Below are 26,345 nucleotides of genomic sequence, written 5' to 3'. Positions count from 1 at the left end.
ACTAAAAAAATAATAATAAATACGCTAAGAATTAATCAATTATGAAGGCTCTCAGTATTCAATTTTACCAATATTTAATTTCTCAGAATAACTCAGAATTGTCAATTAATAATAATCGAAGCAACAACAAGAAGGTGGTTGCGTAACTCCGACAATGACGAAATAACAAATACAGTTTTATTCAGTAACTGCTTTCGAAACAGTTGACTTAGCATCATAACGTAGGAGGAAGTTGGACAGAGTACGTAATAAAGTAAAACTTCCTGCTGGTAAATATTTCATGGGACTTCGTATAGCCCCGGGTGAATTCTGGGGTGCAACCTTGAGAGAAAAGTTAACTTCGGCGAAGTATTTATGAACACGAACGTACCTGTTCCTTTTCCTGTGGGACAGATAAGCTTACCATTTAAAAAACCAATTAAAAATAAATTCAATTCAATCTTCGACCTTCTTCTGTTTAAAGTGAATACTTTCCAATTCGAATGCAGTTGAGTTGAAAACTGTTTTTTTCTTTTCAAAATTTAAACGATATTGCCGTGATGTCGAATTTTGTTCTGATAAACCATTTATGAGATGCAAAGTAAAACAGTGCAACACTCCGGAGACCTCACTCTCGCTTGGTCAGAGAGTAGTCAGTTTCCCCTTCGCGCGAAGTTAGGATGCAGGGAAGGAAAGTGATTGAAACATAACGCTGGTATGGTTAATACGTCTTTTTCTACGTGTCTATTTATTATGAAAATATAATACAAAACATCCTATGTTGTATTACATAGATAACAATGCTCAATTAACGTTTTCTTTCCCTTTTTGTCTTGTAACGTTACCATCCAACACTATGAGAAGCATATCAGGATAGGTAATGTGTTCTCTTATTCCACGTTCTTATTATTTTCGTTTTCGTTTATCGTTTTCTTTTTTCTTTTTTTTTTCGTTTTTTACTTCGTTTGGAGGAAAGGCCCGATATACAGAGAAGATTACATAGACGAGACGTTATAGAGCAGAATTACAGACTGAAAAAAGAGAAACGAAAGTTTCCAGGGAGTTTCACAAAGTCGTCCGTTCGATCGAGCGGAACAGGAACTGGGAATTTCGGGGGTTGAGGAGGCTTCAAAGGGGGGGGTGGTGTTTTCAATTTGCTCGTCCCCCGTGGGTCACGTGGGGCCCAAGGTTGAGAGCCAGGATCAGATGGGAACCGGAAGGGGGAGGGTTCTTGTTTCGCGTGTCGATGCACAATTGGAGTTTTGTATTAGCGCTAGTTTACAAATAATACAAATGTATGTAAATATTCGTTATAATAATAGGTTCCCTCTTAGCGAGAAAGAAGCTTAAAGCTAATTCATCTAGCGTCACTATCGTTTTCACACCATGCTAATACTACGTGTTCCAGGTGGTACCCGTGAACAGCCGTGTCGTAGTCGGTCGAACGTGTTTACCCGACCAGTGAGAGGAATTGTAGACGAAAATACGTTTGTGACTGCCGCCATCGCGGCTGGAAATCGAAACGACGTTTTCCCCGAGTCGTTTCACAGGGGCGGGGGGGGGGGGGGACCATTTTTACTCGAACGGTAATCCACCTTCTTTGGGAAATCGTTTTCGGATACGTTTAACATGTCCACCAGCTGAACATCTTTCACAGAGTTTGATCACGTTTGGGGCCGAACCGAAACGAGAAATTTCTTGATTGAACTCGAGAATTCAGCGAACACGTGTCGAGGTTGGGTGATAGGGATATCGTTTCGTAAAATACCAAAGAATTCTGGAGATAATTTGAAACTCAAGAATATCGAAAATTCGAAGAAAGGTCAGGGGTACAAAAATATCTACTCTTGAGGATTTATTTATATCTCGCTGTTGCAAAAGATTCAATGAGAATGTATTCCAAACTATTAGGACTGTGTTTGTTGAAGCATTTCTACGTTATGCCTTTAATAACTAAGGCGATCTGTTTCAAAGTAGTTAATTCAAGGGTCAGAGGTTCAGAGAATCATCCCTTAGTGTTCCATTCAATCGATATTAGTCTTCTGAATATTCCCAGCTGCATAAAAATAGCGACCACCTTGTTAAGTTCTAATTTTTGCAATTCAGAAAGATATTACAAGAGGTCAATTAGGCAATACATTTGGAAAACAAGGTTACTCTTAAAGTACTTCATCTAGACAAAATGGAGATTAGTTCATAACCCAATTACCAAATTACCCACGCTACACTTTCCTCCAATTTGCATTAAAAAACGATGTAATAATCACAGTGCCCCAAGGACGATGCACTTTTGCAGATTTCCTTTTTAACCTTCCTTCTCCGTGCAACCCCGACACCAAACGTGATCTCGGTTTAATGGACCCGTTAAAGGAAAAGGAGCCACAGTCTCGATCTTCTCGAGACACGCGAGCATCGAGGAAAAGCTTGGTAAAGGAACGATAAACCGATAACAAGACGCGTTCGAGCACAGATGACGAGGAGTCGTGAAAGGAAAGAAAAGATGGCCGCGTAAGGGAGGATGAACAGGGTCCGAATACGTTGCTCTCTACTCAACAGTGTATTGTCAATCGTTTCGTTCTTGAACAGATAGCGAGCTTAGCTGTCACAGGCACCGAGTGAAATACATTAGCGATCTCTACGATAACTCTATATCACTACCGTTTTTTTTTTTTTTTTTTTTATTAGGCGAAATTCGATCGACCAGAGTCCCCTGGCCTCGCCGTAGCGCCACTCCCACCCCCTCGGAGACATTGCGTTTGTTTTCGTCGTGTACGAGTTGGGCAAAATTGTATTCTGCATCATGCAAACGCGTACGATTTTCTGTTACGAATTATTTTGTCTTCTTCGCGAGACAGTTCGTTTCTACGATTAAAATACCGATTTTCATCAGACTAATAACGGATGAAAAGAGTGTTCATCTTTTATTCGTTATTCGAAGTTTCCACGTGGACGAGAATTTTGCCCACCTCTGAAGGGGGAAGTGGACGTGCGATGGCTGCAGGGGTGGGGGGTGACACGTGCGGCAACGCGAACCCCGGACGAGCCTGTCGACCTAGGCAATTAGTGTCATCTACGTAAATGCTAAATACATTTAGCACTACGGTCAGAATAAATTAATGACCATACATAGTGTCCACGTGTTATGTGAGTACCGTGAATGTAAACCGTGTGATAGAATCGTGTATGTTTTCGTGTTACCTGTATGAGTGTCAGTGTAATTATAATCAGGTGTACACAAGTGCCATCCGTGTGTATGTGTGTATGTGTGTGTGCGTGTAGCTGTGTGAAAGAGGAATTTATGTGAATGTCGACAAGGTGTTCTGACTACGGCATTTTTCTTCTCAATTATTAATATCGTTTACCTTTAGTACCATTAATTTCGTTAATTACCTTTTTTAACTCTATATTGCTTTTTGTATTGCTTCGGCGGCAGTATAGCCCTACGTAGTCATGCAAGGTATAATTTTTTTTTTTTATCGTTTCGTTAATAGATACAATATAACTGGTGTATCGTCGTCGTTCAATGATAATCGCGACTCAATACGATGATAAGAATAGAAACGAGGACAATATATGTATATATGTATATATGTAAATATATATATATATAAATATATATATATATAAATACGTGTTCAACACACCGACGAAAGTAAGAGAAGAGTCGCCTGAACGGTTTATAATAATCGTGGCCAGGTTTGAGCCCCGTTGTGGTACGCCATCTTGCGAACCGTGTCGATGATGATGACAATAATAATGGGTAATAATAATAATCGAAGCGACAAATCATTGCAATTATACCAGCCTACCGTAATTTTCGGTATAATTTCATCGGTAATACCGTTTCAACATATTTCTATAAATATAGTTAACTTCGCATTTCGCGTGTACTGTACTTTTAAGTAAAAGCTATAAAATATGGATACCTGCGCAATATCTTTTTTTCTATTTGCTTTTTCCCTTTCACTCAATCTCTCTCTCTCTCTCTATCTCTCTCTGTTTTACTTCCACGCACTCTAGCTCTCTTTCTCTCTCTCCCTCTCACCCTCTTGTTGTCCTATTTCGACATTTTTCTGTTTATCTCTCCCTCGAATCATCGCGACGATTCGTTTTGCGCTCTCTATCTCGCTCGTCGTTATCTCATCCCTCGAACCTCGTTGTTCGAATATTGTAATATATATATATATATTTTTGTATGTATATAATATATATATATATAATAGATTTATGTATATCAATGTAACCAATGGTGCACGTTTGTCGCGTTACATCGTATTACCTCGTCTTAAAAAAAGCCATTGCTAGTCTCCTCGTCGCTTCGTTTTTTTCCTCTTCATCTCTAATTACAATAATTAGTCTTACTAAACTGTTTATTAGGCGCGCTGCGTGTGTATCGTGTGTGTACGTGTTCCGTGTATCGGTGTGGCTGCGTTTAAAAACTCTATCCGTTACCGTTTCATACATATCTCTCATTCTCTCCTTTATTTTTTCTATCGTTCTCGCTTCACTAATTATTCATTGTTCGACAGCTAATTTATTGTAACGCGTTACAAACGCTTATTTGCTACTCTGTATACGTGTCGGTGTGATGTGGATCCTTGGTTTCTGTGTGTGTATGCGTGACCCTTGCGCCGCTAAGTCGTCGTTACGATTAAAATTTATTAAGATTAAAAATTCATCGGCCTATTCGTTATATTTTATTTTTTTTTAATCCTTATCTGCGCCGTTATTTATTTATATTAATCGGTCGCGCGTTTGCCTCGTCGAGGATCCGCGACCGCCTACGAAGTTATTGCTTTTGAATACCCCGGCTTCCTTGGGAGCATCCAATTGGAACAATATCCCGTAAATATCAGTCGTACTTCGGAGGAGGCAGGGATTATTATTTTTTTTTTCTTTTAGGCGGTTTTGTTTCACTACTCGTTTTTAACTTGGATTAGTGTATGTGTGTGTGTTCCTTGTTTTGTTTTCCTCGATGGTGCTATCACAATGCGTACAATATTCGATATCTATATGCGTTATAGGTAAGGTTAAGGTTCACCTTATATCACATCTGTCCCTAACGCGCCGTGACTCGCGACGACAGAGCACCTCGATCAAATTTTACAACCAACGTTTCCTTTGCAATGCCAAACACGTCAATTTCACACGTTTGCATATTTTGTTTTAGTGCCTCAACGGAAATTCGGGAAAGGAATTGTTAAGAATGGCGCCATTATACCTTCGTGGAGACCTAGACAAAATGGACGTCAGTGGCTTTATCTATGAAACAAACAAATAGAAGTTAATACTCCAGTTGATTTGGTAAGTTGTTTTTAGAAATCGTATATAGTTAATTTTGTTGTTAGATTACTCTATACTTTTTTGTCTTAGTGAACTTGAAGAACAAATTTCTCGTATTATTTTCGCACTAGCCTTTTTGCTACGGTATAATGCGCCACTGTAAAATTCACCAAGACACCTAATGTCTTTGAACTGATTAATTAGTATATAGATAAACAATTTCTTTCTCGTGTAGTAAAATAAAATTAAAAAGTCTCTGTCGACGCGCGTCACGGTGATTAGCTCATTTAGTTTACAGGTTCGCAATCAATAATAACAATAATAATAATAATAGTTCGCAATCATTATCGTCGTCGTCGTCGTCGTTGTTAATATTTGGTACACGCAAGCGTTTGTAATCTCGGATCATCGCTCGATATTGCTTTCGTTATCGCTCGTCGTTTCTCCTCCCGTCACCTGTCGCTTCCTCTTGCAATTTCGTTTGTCGCTTCTTTCTCTCATTAATACCTGTAATTGACACTGTCCGTAACTCGTTGGAACGCATTATACACACTATAACGAATAATTTTACTTGGTGTATAGGCACTTTTTTCCCCACCGTTCTCCACCTTCGTTCATCACCTCTCGCTCTTACGCTACCCCCGAAACAACAAACCTCGCTACGAATTTATCATCCCTAACCCATTCGTGGTTCCGCTTTCGAAGGAAAAAGCCTCGGAACAGTCGTTTCCTAACGCTAGAAACGTCCACGGAATCGAATCGGAACTCACGCGTATCACACCGATAAGGAATTATCGAAATGGACCTCGGTTAACAGAATTATTTCGAAAGGACGTCGGCACAATGAAAGTGTGGAGAAGACTAGAGATAGAAGAGTCGTTCCCTCGCCACCCTCGTAACCTTCGACCAGCCTTGTTTTCCTCCTCAAGGTAGCAAAGCCTCATTTTTCTTCCTTTTTCTCCGAGACAGTTCTGAAACTCTCCTTTTAGGACAGACTCGATCAATCACCAACAGGCTGATGGAAGCGGGGGTTGGCTTTCACGGAAACGGAAAGTGGAAATCGAAACCGGAAATGGTACAGCGACAGACAGTAGAATTTCGAGCGAGAGGACTTCTGTCATAGGACATTTGTTTCCAGACGTGGTGAATTGTACTTTAACTAAAAGTTGACTTGTGGAGTGAGTTTTAAAATTTGCGTGCATTTTTGAGAAAATGTTCATTTTGAAAACAGAATTGTAGTAGACGTAATATATAGGTAAGAATCTAAAGCAGGGTTCTCCTTTGTTTAGATCATTTTTTAAATGTGTTTTCAAGACTGACTTCTCCATATGCTTGGTTAAACATTCGAGAAGTTGAACATTCCGCCATCTAGCAACATTATCTAGAGCCACTGAATTCCTTAAGCCTCGTAGAACGAGTTTCAGTAAACATTAGCAGGTCAAAGTTATTTATCACAGAAATTATTTGCTATACAACTACAAATAGTTTATTACACTGTGGTGTATTGATATCAATAACTAATTTAAAATATCTCTTTTTAATTCAATCAAACAAACAGAACGCTGCTTTAAATCTCATCTATCAAAAACTACTTGCCCATAATTGCCTTCGCATTCTTTCTTCTTAAAATAAAAAACAGTGTCAGCATCAAATTCCCACGTCCAGAAAACGCAAGTGTCGTTACAGTCAACGTGTATATATGTACACACCCGGCGCTTTGTTTAATTATTAATTGCGAACGCTTTGCAGGTTTGCGACCGATGTTCGACGCATATGAGTCGCAAACGAAGTGGAAAGTATCAGCGAACAGTGATAGAATCGCAGAGAGAATATTCTCGTGACAAAAGCGAGAAAAGAAATCATCGCGCGACTTTGAAGAGATTGGAACGCTTCTCTCAAATGGTATTCCTCGTGATTACTAATCAAATTCACTAGCAAACAGTGAATTCGATTCGTCGCGTTCGACTGTCATCGTGACGTCACCGATGATCGCTTTTTCTCGATATTTTCCGCGTCAATCGAGAATGCGCGCGCAATTGCGACGCTGAAAGCGAAGAGAATGTTTAATTTCTCGGTTTCTTCATTTTGTACTCAATATCACTATTATAAACGATTGACTTGCTAACGATCGTTAGTTGACCTAACGAGACACTTAATGAAGTTATTGACTCGTTATTGACTCGTTTCTAGTTCTTGAGCATGCACAGGTCGATAATACGCGCGCATTTTCGATTGACGTGCATTGCTATGCCACACATGGAATTACACGGGAACCCGAGTGTCGTTTCTTCGAACGATCAATGAGTAAGTTAATATGTTATTGCTTATGTAAATAACTTTGCAAGTACGACCCAACGTGACGCTCGAAATCTCGCGGTTCTGACCAGGGACGAGCAGAATTTCGGTCGAATAATGGACCACGAATAAAACCAACGTTTATTCGGTCGAACGGTAAAATCTCTGTTCATTCATTGCGAGATATTTCATCCTAAAAACTCTAATTTTCATTCCACATCTAAACGGTTGTTTATCTTTTACTCGAAATTTGTATCTAAATGAGAATTTTACTCGTCACTGGTTTCGTTGACGTTTCTCATTGAGCAGTTTTCCATTTTTCCCCGCCCACACTAGAAGATTTACATTGAGAACTGTTCTCCCCTCTGGAAAGTTTGATTTCCATCGTGAAATACACGATTTACTTTTTCCAGCGACGTGTTTGCGTGCTTGTGTATATTTTTCGTTAACACGACGGTGGAGTGAAGTTATGTTTGTCGTTCCTTCTCGACCCTCGTTTTGCTCTTACCTCGTGCCGAGTTTCGAGCGTTTCGTCGTGGTCGCGTTGCAAACTTCACTCGCGACAAATTATCAAATTTACCGAATATGGTCAATCATCGAAGCCTCCCACGCTTAACGGTGTTCGAATATTTTGTACATCTTGTTGGACGATTACACGCGAAAAATTATTCTACGTCGTAGTATTGCTTTCGATCCGACTGGATTACGATTAGTTCTATTTATCAGACGCGAGCCGAATCGATAATTTATCAGCAAAAATTAAGGTATCACTTTTTTCTCGTTTTTTTTTTTACTTTTAATTTTCTTTTGAGCTCTCGTCGTAGCGCCAGGAGCTCGATGGTTCGCTGTCGCTGCGACGCACGTCCGAATGGTCCAGTCGTTTCAATTTTAAAAAACATGGTGTTCACGTTCCGCGTACTTTAAATATTATTGACACGTTTTTTTCCCCTATTTCCTTATTGAGTATTATACCGAGTATAATTGAACATTTAATACACATTTTCTCATTTCTCTTGTTCCACGAACATTAAACATCGACGACATAAATGCGGTTACACAAGTAGCCATTAAAATCCCGTGTTTTGAGCGTTATTGACGTGACGGTCGCGTGCAAACTTTCATGTTCCAACGACACACATAGCTCGCGCGAAAGACTTTGCACGCGACGCAATGGTTCTCGAAACTGATGTCCACCTTGCAGTTGTTACGAGCAACTAAACAGTTTCAAATACAAGTTCGTTTAACTCTTTGTAGTCGTATTGCCTAAATCAAAGTATCAATTTTTATTCAAACGTATTTAAGATGTGTGGATATTATGCATTATCAAGGTAATCGATTTTTATACAGATTTCGTTAATTTTTGGGTTATAAGTTATAAAATGCTCTTTTGAATTTTATGAGAGATTCATAAAGACGTGAAATTTCTTTGTTGGGAATAGTCTAAGGGGCTGTTAGATATTCCATCTAATGGATACATTTTGTAGAATTTGATTTACGAAGGTTATAAAAATGTATGTAACCTGATAATTTAGCTGCGACACTTTAAATTGAACTTCTTCTCATCACTGAATATTGATCAACACTCTTATTTCTTCCAATATACGTGCATTTTTGCATATTCTAAATGATTACTTCAATTTTTAATGTTTTACGTTTGCACTGCCGTGAAGTACATGGATGGAATTACCAAGATAAAGAGTACGACCGCGAAGAGTTAAATTTGTTTATCCCTACCCATTCGATATCGTAAAATACGGTTTATCGATGCATGATATTTGTAAACGAAACGTAAAAGTCGAACGAAAACGGAGAATGTACCACAATCTATTTTCGATCTATTCGATCATCTGTCAGGTTCCCTTCTCCCTTTAAGACTGTTTAGTATTAGTGTTTCGTTGCGTTTAGACATCCACGATATCTCGAATAATTATCGACATGAAATCGCATATTCCAACCTTGCGATCACGTTTAACCTTGCAACGTATAAGATTTGTATTCTGTCTTTATTCGTGTCACTTGTCTGTGATTCATTAAAAATCTGCTACTGTGTCGTTGCCCCAGTTTCTACCAACTACACCTTTAAAATTAATTCCAACATTGCGTCACACTCTCGTTATTACTTCGATTCTACTCGAGCAATTATTCATTCCTCTAATTTTATCACAAATTACATTGTGTTTCGAATTAATATGTCTGTTAGTGTTTCGTGTAACTACAATCGACGCAGTCGTTATCGGTTGGTAGATCTAGGTTCGGATTAGTATTAGCTATTACCGCCTGCGATCGTTACCGACTACACTTACATATTATCGGTTGATTAATGCATGTTGCAGTCGGTACCAACCGATATCGACCGCGTTCGATAGCAGCTACGATTGAAATTACCATTGACGTGTGTTTACGTTGTAATTTAACCAGTTACATTTAATATTTATAGCCACCACTGTTAATCGCTGTCGACATATAAATTGCTGTATCCTGCTTGCAATTACTGTCAATATCCAGTAAAGAATCGCTTTTTAAATCTGTCGCTTTCAAGTTACGCATTCGCGACGTTAACTCTTCGCGGCAGTAGAAAATCTTCACTCGAACGGTGTTTAACGTTACTGACCATTTGTTTCGACTAATTTACGGCACGTTTGCTCGTCGAGCAACACTTATACCACTTATCGTAGTCGATAGTGAACCTACTTCGTCATTTTCATTTACTTCTAACTTTGCCGCGCGCGAAAGGTCTCGTAACTACTCGAATAGGAATTCGAACCTTGTGCCGCAAAGTGTTAAAGACATTAACGTCGCGAAGCTTGGAAAATATTATCCGTTAACGCTGGAGAAACTGGGGAAACCTACTGAAATACTGCTGTTATCACACACGCTTGCACAACACGAAGAAAACAAACAAATCGGTTTTTTCAGCGACGAATCAGGGCAATGTCACGTCGAGACAGGCTTCCGCCGTCATAGAAAAAGCAACACGATCGTGGTGCGATCACGGACGAACCAAGGAGACAGAAAAACGAAACAACTACATCTTCACACCGATATTTATCGAATATTGGCCCGACTGGGGACCCAGTTCTCGCCAGTATAACATTACTTACTTTATAGTGCATCTCGTCTAGTGTGACTCTTATATATTATATTCTATACGCTTTAAAGTTTTCACCTTCGATATCACTACTGCCGTTTAAATCCCTACTAACTCTTTACAACGTTACATCGTTCTCTATGCGTTTTTTCATATTTACACTTGATCGCGGTGAATCTGCGAACCAAAGGGGGAAACGAATCACGATCAAACGAAAGGATGGATGTAACGACGGATAAATGGCGGTAATGTTAGTAATCCGTATTAAGCGATACATAGGTCGAGTTTCGTTAATTCTCTATGTATATATATATATGTATATAATATCGTAGATGTATAAGTGTATATACTATATTATGTTTATGCATCAAGTATGTGCGTGAGCGATCGGGTTTACGCGACTGTCCCTCGTTCGTTGTATCCTTCAAAATATAACGAACACGTCCTTCGTTGCATCTGTTGTTAAAATATAATAGAATCTTTTGTTTTCGCTTTCTATGCCTTTCTGCCGCGTTACGCTTCAACTGCGCGAGCTTTTTATTTTTACCCCATTTCTCGCCTGGTCTATTTATTTTTCCCTCTGCTTGTTCGACGTCGAAGTAGGGATGCCCGATTCTGAATCGATTCTGATTCTATAGATTTTCTCGTGCCTGATTCTGGCCACTCGCGAAATGTAAACATTATTCCACCGTTTCGTGGTAAAATAAATATTTTCCCTGGGATTTCCACGCGTTTCTAAAGAAAAAGTTCCATGGAATTATTTGTCCCTTGAGCGACGAACCCAGCAGAATGTTATCAAACCATCTGCAATATTTACTATTTTTTAATTTATTTGTATTAAATCAGCGCCTAATTTTAACGGTGCTTGATTTAGTATTACAACCTGTAAATTTCTATACGTTAGAGATAGTTGGTAACTAGAAACAATCTTTTGAATTTTCAGCCTAATTCTAATCGAACATCCCTACGCGTGTGCCTTAATTGCTTAATCTGGACAATTTTGCAAGTGGCGCGACGAGCGAGGAACTGAATTGAGTTTTGGCGGTTCGTTGCTACTAGACACCCTCTAATCGGTCTCCAGTTGCTACAAGACTTTTATTTCGTTGTTAGCTTGGAACTTGGAGCATAATACGCGTTATGGCGACTTTCGATTTGATGGAGAATGCACGCACGCACCTCGTGGGTAAGTTAACTAATCATATTTTAAAAATAAATTTGGGTTAAATGGAGAGCTCTAAAAAAAATCTACAAGAGCCAAGACTATTAATAGATCTCGCATTAATCCAAACCTACGGCATTTTATAGAAAACGCAAGGATTTTCCATGTATTCCTAATAGAGGACACAAATTGTATATCAGAAGTGTCAATAATATATTCTTGTCTTGGGATGTTAAACGTTATTGCTCGCTCGTTAGGAAAAGTCGACGTTCCTCGAACACAATCGATCAACACGAAGGTGTAAATATTAATCGTATTATATAATTAACGCAAAGGTCGTGAGCAACGCGTTGCCTCGTCGCGAGTACTTCCTGATACAGTTTGCGAAATTTAGTTGCCACGAGCGTGTCCGAAGCGTAAACAAACTGTTTTTGCGGAACGTAATAAGCATTACTCGTAACGGCAGCGTCGCTGTTCTGAAATATTCTGTTCGGGGTTTCGTCAACCGGAAAACGGAATTGGAGCACCGTAAGGCAGTGCTTCTCAACAGGTGTGCCACACTGTTACGTGAATTTTTATTGGAATATTAAGCAACGAATATAACCAGCGCGTAGAAATTTACTGGTGACGTTATTTCGGTCGAGCAGTTACATTTTTATTTTCTTGTAGCGAGGTATTTCATTTTATGGTTCAAATTTTTATTTTCGGAAATAACAATTGTTTATCTGTGTTTTACTATTGTGAAGAACAACATGAAGCGTAACATAGCCTGAAGATAAAAGAGTTACATCAAAGAAAAGGATTTTAAGTACCTCATTAAATCCTAAATTTAATTAATTTTTATATGTGTCTGTTATTCGAATATCGTAACTCTTCGTGACTTTATGATTTTAATTTATTAAGCTACCGTAAAATTTCTTTACAGTATGAAATAATCTTTTTGTTGTTTGAAAAAGTGTATCTTACGAATCTTGGCCTCCTCTAAAGGCCTGTTTTCGCGTGTACGTTTATCTGTGACTGAAATGTCGCGACACCGCGACATTTAAGTTTCGACGATGACAAATGTCGTGACGTTCCGAGTCACGGCATTAAAAGTGACATTTTATGTCACGTAAGGACGGACCTTAAGCCCGTGGCGAGATTGGGAAGCACTGCCACAAGGGTTGCAAGGAATGAGAGACTTACGTAACCGCGCAACTAACGCCGCGTTTCTATGTGCAGGCACGTAAGAAACTTAACGGTCGAGCTGCTGCGATACACATCTGATATTCGCCACGATTATTCCACGCTCGCATTCGTTTGTCGCGAATTTTGAACGTGACCTGCGATTCTTTCGAAATAAGAGGAAATCAAGTCACGTATTAAAAACTGGCAGTTATGCTGTACGAGGTATGTAGTATTATTAGGTCCATTTTCAAAATTAATTTATATTGGATTCACTTTGGTTTGAACAATTATGATTCATACAGTTAATTTATTGCAAAAGTATGAGTATTCAGATCCTGTGGATGTAACTCTACCTTTTATCACTCTCGTGATTAATATTCTGTGACAATCATACGTGATCCTGAACAAGTAATAATTATTCAATTTTATTCACATTTCTGTCAAGTGGTAAAATTTGTGACGTTCCTCTAAATGAGGAAACAATTTAGGAAAAAGATCTCCTAAAATTCTAGAAATCTCAATAACATTGTGGAGTAGTAACAAAACTATTAAACGATTCAAAGGTGTCGCCATTTCCTTTTGATCGAACAGTTATTATCGTGCGTGCATTCTCGACGACAGTCGCAAGCTGAATCGAGACTGGGGGAAATTAATGTCCGTTTAAGGATCGTTGAATTTGATTGTGAAAAATTGTGGGTGGCTACTTTGGTGCGTACGTACTTAACGCTAGAACTAGATCCTGAACACATCGTTCTCTAAGTGACGTCGGTGCCGTTAAGCGCATTTTATTATCATCGACGGAGTCTAAGGTACTCGACTATTTCGTGCCCGCGACAAAATGGCGCCGTGTGGTCCAAGAAGCGCGGTTCGAACGAGTCTGCCGAAAACAACACACGAGAAGGTACGGTTTCCTATGCGTGTCACGTGTCGTGGAAGTCACGTTGGCGAAGCTAGGGGTTCCCTTATCTGTTATCATTCTCGTCGGAATATATAAAATATATTATGTATAATAATATATCGTATATATATCAGTGTACTAATTTAAATGCTATCGCTATATTAAATTGAGACGAAGGACGCGCCTATTGACGTTCCCCAATTAACCGCGATGCCTCAGAAATGGGCAAAATTTCACAGTGGTGGATTATCAACACTCGAGGCAGGGGTAGAGAATTTTTTTCATGACGCTGGTCGAACTCAAGCAGCTTGAAAGAATAGTGGATCGTAATGTAGGGATTAAAAGCTGTTCATTAATTGCTTAAGGACAATTTTGGCCATTTTTGATCCTCATAAGATTTTCCTAAAAAGTGTTAAATAGTTCAATGTCGTTAAAAAAAGGTGCAGTTACACTAAAACACGTTATTACATGACATAAATCAAAGATTCGTTGTTTTTTTTATAAAAATGATCTAGTCTTTGGAAATCTATGAACGGCTTCTACCTTCACTCTCCCCCAAAGTAAAGTCATGTAGATATTTTTTTAAACCCCCCTCTCCCTCAGGACCCTTACGTAATTAATGAACGGCTCCTTAAGATATTCTGTAACCACTTTTTCTGTATATTTGGTTAACTCAATAAATAAAAACAGCATAAATGTTGCCCATCTCTGCCGAATCGGAATGGAAAAATGTTTGGCTCGCTCTAATCGTTAATGGCGTCGCGGGGGCCGTGTGCAACGGGTGTCCAGTTCGTCCTGGAACGTGTCGTCGCGTAAAAATGGTCTGCCGCGGTGGTCGTTGCGTTCGCATTAATGTTTCTCGCCTCCTGCCCAGAACTGAGATCTTACGGTGTTCCTTGCTGCGATTCAGGAAACGAACAATCATTTCTTCTTCGAAACCGTGATAGTTCAGCGTGTGAAAAATACCGAATCTTCGATTTTTAATTAAATCTTTGCAGTCTAGATTTTCTGATCTTAGCACAGCTCTGTCGAGTCTCACTCGGCATGGGACAACAAAGGGTTAAACCTTGAATTGTATGGGAACGCAGGCCGAGAAACACTGGCGTAATAACGCGCTAGGGATCACTTTAAATTGGACCGGAGGACCGTTCTTTTATAACTTCTCTATCTCCCCCCTTCCTCTCTCTTCGTTTACGCTAAGGCAACTAACGAATAGTTAAAAAATTGTCAAGGCTCTCGTTGGAAGGATTACAAAACGCTCGTCGACTTTCGGACGCGACACCCTATGCGACGAACCACGCTATTGGGGCTGGGAGTCTTGTCCTTGAAATGCAACAGGGATCGCACCGTTCCATCACGAGTTTTCAGCGTCTACACTATATAACATGGCACGTTCATATATCGAGGTTATAGAATTTGTGAAAGGAAGAGAAAGATGATTCTAGGTTCTAAAATGTGACGAAAATCAAGAATATCAAAATTGCGTTCGGAGCTTTGGATTCGAGTTATTAATTGTTGAAAGCGCGCGTGGAAAATGTTGGGGCGTGGTACGTCAGCTGACAGTGAAGCCCCAGCAATAGCATATGCTCCTTGTTTCTGGCAAAACGATATCTCTAACCACATTTTGTCATACTTAACTTTCGTCTCATTTTAGTATCCAAAATCACCTCTTAAAATTTCAACTACTTTAAGCATTTTATACAGTAAGATGTATGTCGCTCATCGAGTTTTGGTATAGATAAGAACAATTCGAATAGATTATTGTGTAGCAGACTGCCATTCGAATGTGTGTTTTATAACAGTGTCTTATTATATAGCGTAGATTAGGCACTCGTTCATCCCTTCTCCTTTATTTCTTCACTTTCAAGCGTGACTGAAGTTGGAACGAGATCATTTGGCTGCTCAATGGGATTAGAGATGGGCAATATTTTACATTAATTTTCGTTTAGAATTCAAATTGTTTAAAAAGCTATTTTTATCTAGCTAAGAATTAGATTGTCCCCCATTTGAAGACCTTAGTATTTAGTTACAGTTTATGAATATGTTAGAGATTAAGTTTCAATCACTTGTTAGCTGCAACTAGTCTTTATTTGAATTTAAAAAAAAAAACACTTTGCGTTGCCTTGAGCAGCCAGTCGATTCTCTTCCAGCGATAACAAATGTTCCCATGGTGTTCGTTGCATCGGTCTGACGGCAAGGTTCACTTAACATCACTTTTCTCCCAAATTCCCATCAACTCTGCAGATTAGGCGGAGATATCGAGACTACAGCAGAAGATCGAGATAGTCGTGGCTCCCTATATTTAGCAAGACTACTCATTCGTCGACGAAATCACAGATTCTTTTTTATATGAAACAATTACACGTAAAGACTTACGAACATGTAATTTAGAATTGCACTGAGAACTGTTTCGGGACTATGTGTTTATTTTGTCGAAAATAATCAGCATCCTTGGGAGGAAATTTTTGTTAATATATTTTTTAAGAAACAGAGGAGTTTTACACATTAAATTTAGTTCACTTATTTTTCTTTGCATCTCATGAGAATTGTTCGCTTCAGTTTTGGTTATTTGAGAATCATTCAAGCCAAAGAATCGCACCGTTATTATTCATTTTCGCATATGTAAACCTTCCCTTTGTTGGAAAATACTTTCGATAAACAGCACTCTTAAAGCCAGACCAGTCACGTTCATAAATTACATTTTCGTGAGCCTCGTGGATGATTCGATCATCGACTCGGTAGTCTTGCTAACCGGGAGCGATCAGAAGCGTTCGAAAGAGCGAAGTTCAGGCGAAGTCGAGGGTTCGCGGCGATAGGGCGAACTATTGTATAGTCTTTGGTCGAGAGAATCCCCCATCGAGGGATAGATCGCTTGCAAGAGACGCGAATTATTTTTTTTCCGAACGATTCGTTGTCGTTTACGCTGGCGCATTCGAAAGAGGCGTCGTATCGGAAATCGAGGAAGCTCGTCGAGAGATTTCCAATTAAAATTAATTGCCCTTCCCGTGGGCATCCGGAAGTTTCATCGACGATCGTGCGTCATACGCAGGTCGACGAAAAACGCGATTCCCAATTGGACCGCCGATTATCGGAATCCGATCAATCCAAGCGTGTTGTGTAAACGGAAATAACACGTGGGCCGCGGAGAATTTCGAAGGGATCTCAATCAGCTTGATCGCTAGGGATTATGAAAACTGGCCGGGAGATATGGGTCAGTCGATGGAGAACGACTCCACTCCGATTTTCTTCAAACAATTTCACCTGCTATTTGTTTAGACTAGATGGAAAGAAGTTTGTATTTCTTCTGTCGTAGAATCAAAGTGAAACCTCCTATTCATAATGAACTACTTTGGTTATATTTTGTAGCCCTCGCTATTATTATTGCAAGCATTTTTATTTCAATTGTCAATACCTAAAGCACGGTAAAGAACGTTTTTACATAAAAGGAACAATGAGGCAAACTCCAACCAGAGGAGTCTTGAATAATAAGAGTTGTTGGGTTAATATTTGATCGAATATTTGAGCGAATACGAAATTTTAGAAATATATGGGACATCACCGACTCGACGAGCTTGTTGATCGATTTCCAATCACGTGGAACGTTGTTCGAACGCAAAGTTTGAAGGTGATTGAAAGTAGACGCGGCGAAGGTACCAGCCGCGGACAGAAATGCGCGAAAGTGCACAGACGCTCGAGAAATGAGCAGAAGGAATCAAGCGCGGACAGTCGAGGAGACACGAAGGCTGGAAACAGCAACAGTTGCGTCCAACGATTAGCACAAACACTGATAATATAGTCTGTGGAACTAACATAGCAGGCCTGGTTACTATTACTAAATTCAATTTAAAAATTGCTAAGTTTGACACTCTTGCATCTAACGTTATCAGTGCTATTAAAAAATACATTTTTATGTATTGAAACAGTGGAGAATAACTGAAGAGGACTAAACGAGTCGTGTACAGATCGAGAAGCCAACCGAAGGCACATGTGCCACGAGTTATGCGTAAACGAACGTTCGCCAAGGTTCGAGCACATGTGTCCTCAACTGTTTTGACTCATTAGTTTGTATTTGACTAACGATTATCGATATAATTATTCTTGAACATATCCTTTGACAGTAAAGTTAGTATAAACTCAGTATAATCTCTGTTTCAATCATGTAGCAATACGTGGCTTCCATATATTATTACTTTTCTAATTTGTTATTTAATTAAGCAAAAGTATGATGAGTCATAAAAGCCCCCAAATGTATATACCTAATATTTTCTTTGCGTTGAATCTCTCCCCTCAATAAGAATAATATTATTTAATTAAAAGAACTCTATATTTCTTCCATAACGCACTATATATCCGTGTGATCGATCCTCTTGGACAAAGATTTTCATTTTAAAACAAGGTTTAGCGATCCAAGGGGACTTTCACGGAATAATCAATCGACGCAACGTTTCTGTTGCTGTTTCAGCGAACGGAGAATCATGGCTCTGACCAATTGGACAGCTCCGACGTAAACATTTCGAGCAAGAAGTTATGTCGACAGGTAAGCGAGCACGATGAACGGCCGCTTAATTAGAGGAAGATTAGATTAGTTACGAGTTACGAGAGTAATAGATCTAACGTACGTGGTTGTGTCCGCGCGGTTAAGTGTCAAGTGTCTCCTTACGTGTACTTACTAGGAAGGTCTTTATACATATGCTTACGTTTATACATGCGTACCTGTGTATGTACAGAATATATATATATATCGTTCAAGATACACGCGTCTTCGACTAGGTAAGACGAGTGAACTCGTCCCCGAGAAGGATTGGCTGCAGAGGGAAGTTCGTACTTTTGTTAAAATATCGTTTTCGTTAAGGCTTCTCTGGAAATTTCGTTTTCGACTCGAAGTTCAACATTTTTAGGAGGGTTGGATCAGTTTATCGAGATAGAGAGGATGTTAGGGTGTATATTTAGGGTCACTAAAACACTAAAGGGACTCAAATGCTGGTAGTGGAGAAATGAGTCAACCAAATAGCGCTTGTCCGCAAGGTTGTTGCGCAGGAGACTATTTGGTACACGACTGCTACACGATACAAATCGTAAGACGTGTGCACTTTTGTCAAGTGCGAAACCTTCTTTGCACACGTACTTCCACAACTACTTGACTAAATAATACGTTTGTCAACATAATAAAAAAATAGAACTACCGAATTTCTGCCACGTTTTTGCATCTGTGATTCACATCGTGCAGCAATTGAGGGCAAACTGGTGTCCGACCCATCTATTCGAAATTAGGTGTCGCTGGCTCCACGCTGATGGGATGGGGAAAAAAGCTTTTTAATTATTTGGAGAATTGGGAAACAGTTTCGTTTCGAACGTTAATAATGCCGCGAAGTTGGGACGAACGTGGAATGGTCTCGGTGGCTGGTCAGTTAGAGCACTTTAATTGTCCGTGAGCCTTCCTAACGAATGGGCGCAATTCCTGGTAACGAACTCTGATCGCAACCAGTGATGCCACTTCTGCGAATATTTGCATTTGCTTCGAGTCGTTTTCCCTTCGTCGACCGATTTAATTGGGAATCAACAGCTTGTCCAACTGAGTTCCAATCGAAAGACACTATGAAGGCAGTCTGACAATTTCAGATTTTAAAAGAAACGGTTTTTAGGGATATTTTCATAAAAATTTTAGGATTTAAGGAATTGTTCTGAAAAGATTGGAGAAATTCGAAGAATTGGGAATGATACAGGATTTCAAATTGAAATTTCTTTGTCAGTGTTGGGTAAGCACTAAGTGGACCAACCTTTAGAGAGGGATGTTCCTCCTAATTTTCTTTTTTGATACAGCTATTTCTTTTTATTAAAAGAAATTATCGACCTCAAGGTACCAGACTGCCATCTTTATGAGTAACAACCTCAAAATACAATTAGAGGACTCGTTTCCAGCTGTATTAACTTTCGAGTCACCCCAGTTAAAAGTCAATTGCCAATTGAACGAATCTAATTGTCTCAAATTTATAACAAAAAAATGACGATCGCACACGAATTATTATTTGTTTTTAATAAAAATACATTGGAATCGGTTCGATAATTGTCCCTGGATGTGGCTGGAGAAGCTCAAGTCGTGAAACGAAATTTCCAGACAGGTTTCCGAGCTTTTTAAGCCCGCCTTCTCTCTCCGTCTTTCTCATACCGCGAAAATTACAATCTACGCGTACCAATATATTTGGCGTGTGTATAAGAATGTGTTAGTAGTACGTGTACGCTATGAGTATTTCCGGAAGTTCAATTATATCGACTGTACACGCGAGACTAGTATAATAAAGCAGCCTTATCGTGCACCTGGATGCGGCGTTCCATTTGTTTTCGCCTGCTGATCGCGGAAAACGGAAATTGCACGTGTTTTCGTTAATATTCTTCGATGTGATAACCGATCGTTGTAGTCGGTCGTTGTATCAGCACAATAATAACCTCCGCTAATAAATGCAGTAACGAAATTTAAATTACCTTACCATCAGTGATAATAATAATAATAATAATGTGAATAATAATAATAAGATGAAGATAATTAGATTGTGGATTTTATGCATTTATAGTGTACGTTAACACTCTGTAACCCAAATTACGGCTTACGAAAATATGATATAATAGAGCCCATTCAGAAATTCTAATTATGGAATTATTATCATATGCAAATTTAACCTCTTGAAGGACGAATTTTAAACGGACCTTTTTTCGTCTTAGTGGAATACGCAGTTTTTCAAAGAATAATTTGTAGAAATTCAAATTTCTAGTGATTTCTAGTGATACAGATGATTAATACAGAGAAACTATGCAAACCACGCGTAGAATATATAATACACGAGTCAATATAATAATATTAATATTTCACACATTTTGCACATGTGTATATATTCTACTCAAGTTTAGCCTACGTTTCTCGTACCTTTATACTCTATAAATGAACAAGATCCACAGACCCATTAACGATGGTGCCGCGAGGCACCAAGGTGAACCGATATAAGGATAAATAAAGTACACAACGTGTTAATAATAATAATAATAATAATAATAATAAATATAATAAATACCGATGACAGTAATAAATTACGATGATGCTGCAACCATTATTAATGATAATAATAATAATACTGACAACAATTCGCAAATAAAGGAAATTAAATACTGTACAAGGTTGTAAAATTTTAAGAACAATGAATCCGTAGCTAAGAACCGAGACAGAGCGGTCGGTGGTAGTGGTGTTCTCAAAAACGAAGTGAACGAACCGGTAGGGGGTGGCGTAGTCGATCGATCCGCAGACGAAAAGCATCCAGGGGTCGCTTCGATTCGCCACCCACCCTCGATTCGTGATCATAGGCCGTTTACCAGTGTTGAAGCATGCTTACGATTACCCAGCTATCGATAATCGTGATTAATCGATAATCATGATCGCCCAATCGACAAATAATGGAAAACGATTCACTCTGAAATAGTACAATTCACCACTGTATGATTTTCATGATAAAAATGTATTAATTTACGCCATCCAAAGTCCATACCGATCAATCGGACAATCGTGACTGATTAATGCAAAAGTAATCGCTGCCCAACACTGCCGTATAGTAAATTAACAGATACGCGTAAAACGGTGCACTTCGCTTGTTTGTTTCTACGTTGTTACCTTCTTGTTCGTTATTTTTATTTTTCGTTCTACTCCCCTATCAACGTTTCTTGTTCTCTTTCGCACGCACACTCTCTCTCTTTCTCTTTCTACCCATGCCGACTAACTAATTTATTCGTTAATCAATTAATGAATTAATTAATATTGCTTAGGGTTTTATTGCTCTACGTACGTACGCGACAGTGCTATCGCACACAACGCGAAGAAAACTCGTGAAACAAACGTCACCAATGGCAGGACCGGGATAAGCCGTTTTGGGATCGTTTCGCTCACCGCGGTCCAATCGCGCGGGACTTGCGCAAGGATCCTGCGCGCGTTCGGTTATTTTTTTCTCGTTTTCTTGCACACTTCTCCTTTCTTTTTTTTTTTGTTCTTTTCTTTATATATATGTCTGTTATTTTGGCGGTGAGGTCGGCTACTCTGTACATGCAACACGGTAATTATTTGTCGGCAATAATTATTATAAAAGGACTTGTCGGATCGTCGCGTCCAGCTCTCCGCAAAATGACGACCAATCCGTGCTCTTTCTCTGGCCTTGTTCTCGATTCGCGACTCGTTGCAGCCACTTTTTTTTTTCTTTCTTTCTTTTATTAGCCTAATACAGCGTTTCCCAAACTCTTATAATCGTGGTAATTTTTTATTTGAACAATATATTTATGGTATGGTTACCTGCTGTTGTGGTTTGTTGGGGTTCGACCGAGATTTGATTCTTGTGACAACATTGGGGGGCTGCACTTTACTTGTTTGCACTTTCGTGTTTTTTTTCTTCGTGTTTATTTTGTAAACAGCTTGTATGCATAGGTTGCAAAATGGAGTAAATAAAATAAAAATTTGCAAATAGGTTTGAAAAACGCTGCTCTAATGCATGATTTCCAAATATTCGTAATAACCTAATCGTTGCTTTTTGAATTGGTCGAACAGAGGTCGTGTTCTTGAGCGGGATTTTGGTGTCTCTTACACGTCGTTGTCTGGAAATATATTTTCGTTGGTTATCGTGCCCTTCGACGGACCAATTTTGTACTAACATTATGGCACAATCACGAAGATCGAATTTTAACCCACTCGGTGCTGTAGACGTTTATAATGTTTCCAGTGTTTCGAAAAACCATCCTAAATTCGTAGTAGGTATCATTTATTGCATTCCATGTATTTATCTACGCACAGATGAAATGTATTAGATAGCCCCAACCGAGTATTCAGAATATTTTATTTTCTATTCGAACATGGACTAGAAAATCATTGGTGTCTCAGCGAACGTCTCAACACCGAAAGAGTTAAACACGACTCAGTTTCGCTAAAAAATTCACAACCAAAAATGTGGCGTGTTCTACTTGGTTCCAAAGTCTTATTCGTTAGAAAAAATATATTTCAAAATAGGAGCGCCACTGGGTTACTACAGAGCGAGTAATATGCTTATGCGATTAAATTTTGCACTATTCGATACGAATTCTGAACTTCTTCGCTATAACATATAACCACATTCACTTAAAGCATTTTCAAGTATTGTCTAACTAAGATTCGTTGTATAATTCTCCAAAGGTTAGGCAAACGAGTATTGTAAACGTTGAAGCGACAAGAAAGATTAATTTATCTCTTGGTTGAGCTCCGACTAGAATCATCGCGAAGCATCATCAATTAACACATACTTATGGCTTCCTTTTGCTTCTAAATCTTCACTTTTAATATTCTATATCAACATCCACAATTTACATTCTATGCAAGTAAACGTAAACGTTAAACGATCGGCTCTAAACGTTTATAAAGAAGTGAAAGTCAACGAAGTCGACGAAACGCTGCTAGCGCCATTTTGGAGCACGGATCACGACAAAATGGAAGAGCGTGGTGGCGTGACGATCGAGAAAGTTCGATGCCGAAGCGAATCATCGTTATCCATCACGTTAAACTTCGATGTTCGCCTCTAAATGTATACTTATATAATTCGTTGTGTCGAAATATTGCTTTTGACCGTACGGCGTCGTCATTATTACTTTTTTTTTTTATGTTAATTATTCCCTTACTCGTTATTTTGCTTCTATAAAATATGTGTATAACAATGTTACGCATTCATTAATCGAATCTGCTCTAAATATACGTGTACGCGCGCGTGTATGTGTGTATGACTGTTCGTCCTACGTGTCGGTTTCTGTTCGTGTGTGGGTGGTACGTGTACGCGTCTTGAATTTTCCTTTTTGCATTGGAGCTCTCATGCGACCAACCGTGTAACGCCACTGGAGAAGAAAAAAGAAAAAAAAATGGAGGAAAAGGAAAATTCTTGTTGATGAGCTATATGGGTATGAGTCAGGGATGACCCATGAAACAGAAAGGTGATATTTTCTGTTTGAAATATTGTCCTGGTGAAAATTATGAAGCTTTGGTAAATATTCGTAATGGGTACAATGTGGATTAAAATGTGAATTTTACTGAGAAGAGGGTGGCCAGAGGAGCCATCTTGATTTCATATGGGTTCTTGACTTAGATTTTTCGCAAGGAAAATTTAATTTAAGGTGTCATGATTATCAATCAACATAAAATCATCTAAAGAGTGATTTATATATCAACAGAGCTTCCCAATAATTTTCAGTAAAAATAAGAAAAACAGTACCCAATAAAAATGAGTACCTCTTTATAAGAAACTCCCCACTTGCACCACCATCCACGATCCCCACCCCTTTCAGACTGATATCTTGAATGTCACAGACCCTCATTTAGAATGGCAACATTCAGACCACACCTTTCATAACTCCTACCTTCACCTGGCTATCAACTTAGAGGTCAACGCCTCCAGAACTCTCGCTCACCCATCATACTTTCCTAAATGATAAAGCTCTCAAGAACCAGAAGACCAAGATGGCGTTACACGCGTAAGCAGCATGCAGTCTCACCAAAGGGACGCACAGACCTGGACCGAGGGCTCCGATCGATGGGGACGTCGATCGTCCGCGAATCGACCCCTGGTCGAGTATAATTTGGCTCGACTTGGAGCCATCGAAGAGGAACATGCAAGGGGGTCGTCGTGTCTCCTTCAAGAGACAGCTGTTCGAAGGCGTTTGGGAAGAGGGACGAAGCCCACTGGTCAGGATTGCGCGTCCCAGCCTGAAAGATCGATCTCTGGACGGGATTCGATTCCCCCAAGTAAACTTTAGGCGGACTGTAATCCACGATTACGATGCAAGTGATCAGTGATCGGGATTAACGATCGATAATGGGTAACCATGAGTAATTAATGAATACTCAGACAGGATCGCTTCTGAAGAGGTGTATCGATCGCTGATCGAACCGATGACCGTGTGTGACGATTACAAAAGTAATCGTTGTCCTTGGATGAGACAGAATCGAAAACCGACTGGAGATCACGTCCCCTAGCACGTCGTTATTGTACCTCGAGTCCGTCATCGCGGTGAAAATCCCCCATTGCTCTCTTTCATCCATGGAGAGTTAATATTAGTTTACTTCTTTCGTTTAGGCAGCTAAGTATTAATAAATAGTGTCTCCGTAACTAGCTCGCGACTAGAACCGTACGCGCTAGTAAATATACTATATATATATAATAATAATATAATATATATAATATAATAATATAATATCATAATGTAATAGGTATAATCGACTAGAGTGACTAGACTGCAGTGTGGACGTCACCGTTCGACGTGTTCCTTATTTTTTTTTTTTGTTCTCGTTACACTCTCGTTTTGCGTATTTTGTTCATCTTCTTCGTCGTCAATTTTTTTTTTAATCTTTTGTAAGACTTAAACATTACTGGACGTTTTTATTAATGTTAGACATTATTTAAGAAACCGATACCTCCTCCTCTCTCCCTCTCTCTCTCTCTCTCTCTCTCTCTCTCTCTCTCTCTCTCTCTCTCTTCTCATCGCCGTTCCTCGTCTACCATTTGTCTTATCTTACCGGTTAACACCTCTCTACCTACTCCCATTCTCTACTGGCACTTTTCTACTTAAAACCTACTGCAAACCTTTTTTTCTCTCCCTTTCCCTCTCAGTTTTCCCATCATCCACCATCGCCAAATCCCGTCCCGTCCCCGGTTAGCCTGGCGTCGCCGGGAACGACCGCTAGCTTTCCCTAATCATCTCGGCGAGGGCGTCGGGACGCCTGGTCGTCGTCTTCGCGTCGTCGAAGCGCTGCTACAAATCGCGGTTTCCTGACTGCTGGTGGGGCGTCGCGTTGTTGGCGACAACAGCGCCTGGTTGCTGCTGAGGCGTCTCGTCGTCGCGCAGACAGGCGGACTCCAGGTGCTTGTTCAGGTAGGACTTGAGCGCGAAGGTCTTGTGGCAACGGGAGCACTCGTAGTTCTTGTCGGCCGAGTGGGTCTGCATGTGGGCGCGCAGATTCGAGCGATCGGCGAACGCTTTGCCGCAGTGCGCGCAGCCGTAAGGCTTCTCGCCCGTGTGGCTCCTCAGGTGACCTTGGAGCAGCCAAGGCCGCGAGAACATCTTGCCGCAGACCCCGCAACTGTGGGCTAGTTTGTGGGTGAGCACGTGCATCGCCAGGGCGGGCATGCTGACGTACGCCTTCCCGCAGTGGATGCACTTCTTCGCCGATTGAGAGTCGAGGCTGCGGTGCGTTTGCTTGTGTCTGGACAGGTTCGACGAGGTGGCGTACTGCTTGCCGCACTCGGTGCAGGTGAACTTGGGCCTGTCGGGCTGGGTGGCCTCCTTCTCGGGCACCGCGGCGCCGTTCGTGCTGCTGCTGCGACGCTTCGACCGGCCATCGGACACGAAGAACGCCTCGTACGTGTAGGCGACCGTCTTCGTGCTGCCGTTGGCGCTGTTGGACAGGGAGAATGGTGATTGGTTGGTGGAGTTGT

General features: G+C 40.0%; 1 protein-coding gene across 1 annotated transcript in view; it reads right to left on the bottom strand.

Moving 5' to 3' along the window:
- Positions 1 to 695: 695 nt before the first annotated feature.
- LOC128872449 (protein snail) overlaps positions 696 to 26,345 on the bottom strand; it is a 36,128-nt gene continuing 10,478 nt past the window's right edge. The window contains exon 3 of the mRNA XM_054115139.1: positions 696 to 26,305. Coding sequence (XP_053971114.1) covers positions 25,663 to 26,305 — 643 coding nt within the window. The 3' untranslated portion in view covers positions 696 to 25,662. The remainder of the gene's footprint in view (positions 26,306 to 26,345) is intronic.

The sequence above is a fragment of the Hylaeus volcanicus genome, chromosome 2, assembly GCF_026283585.1.
Source record: "Hylaeus volcanicus isolate JK05 chromosome 2, UHH_iyHylVolc1.0_haploid, whole genome shotgun sequence".
Taxonomy (NCBI): domain Eukaryota; kingdom Metazoa; phylum Arthropoda; class Insecta; order Hymenoptera; family Colletidae; genus Hylaeus; species Hylaeus volcanicus.
The sequence above is the reverse complement of the archived record's forward strand: the minus strand, read 5'-3'. Positions and strand labels throughout refer to the sequence as shown.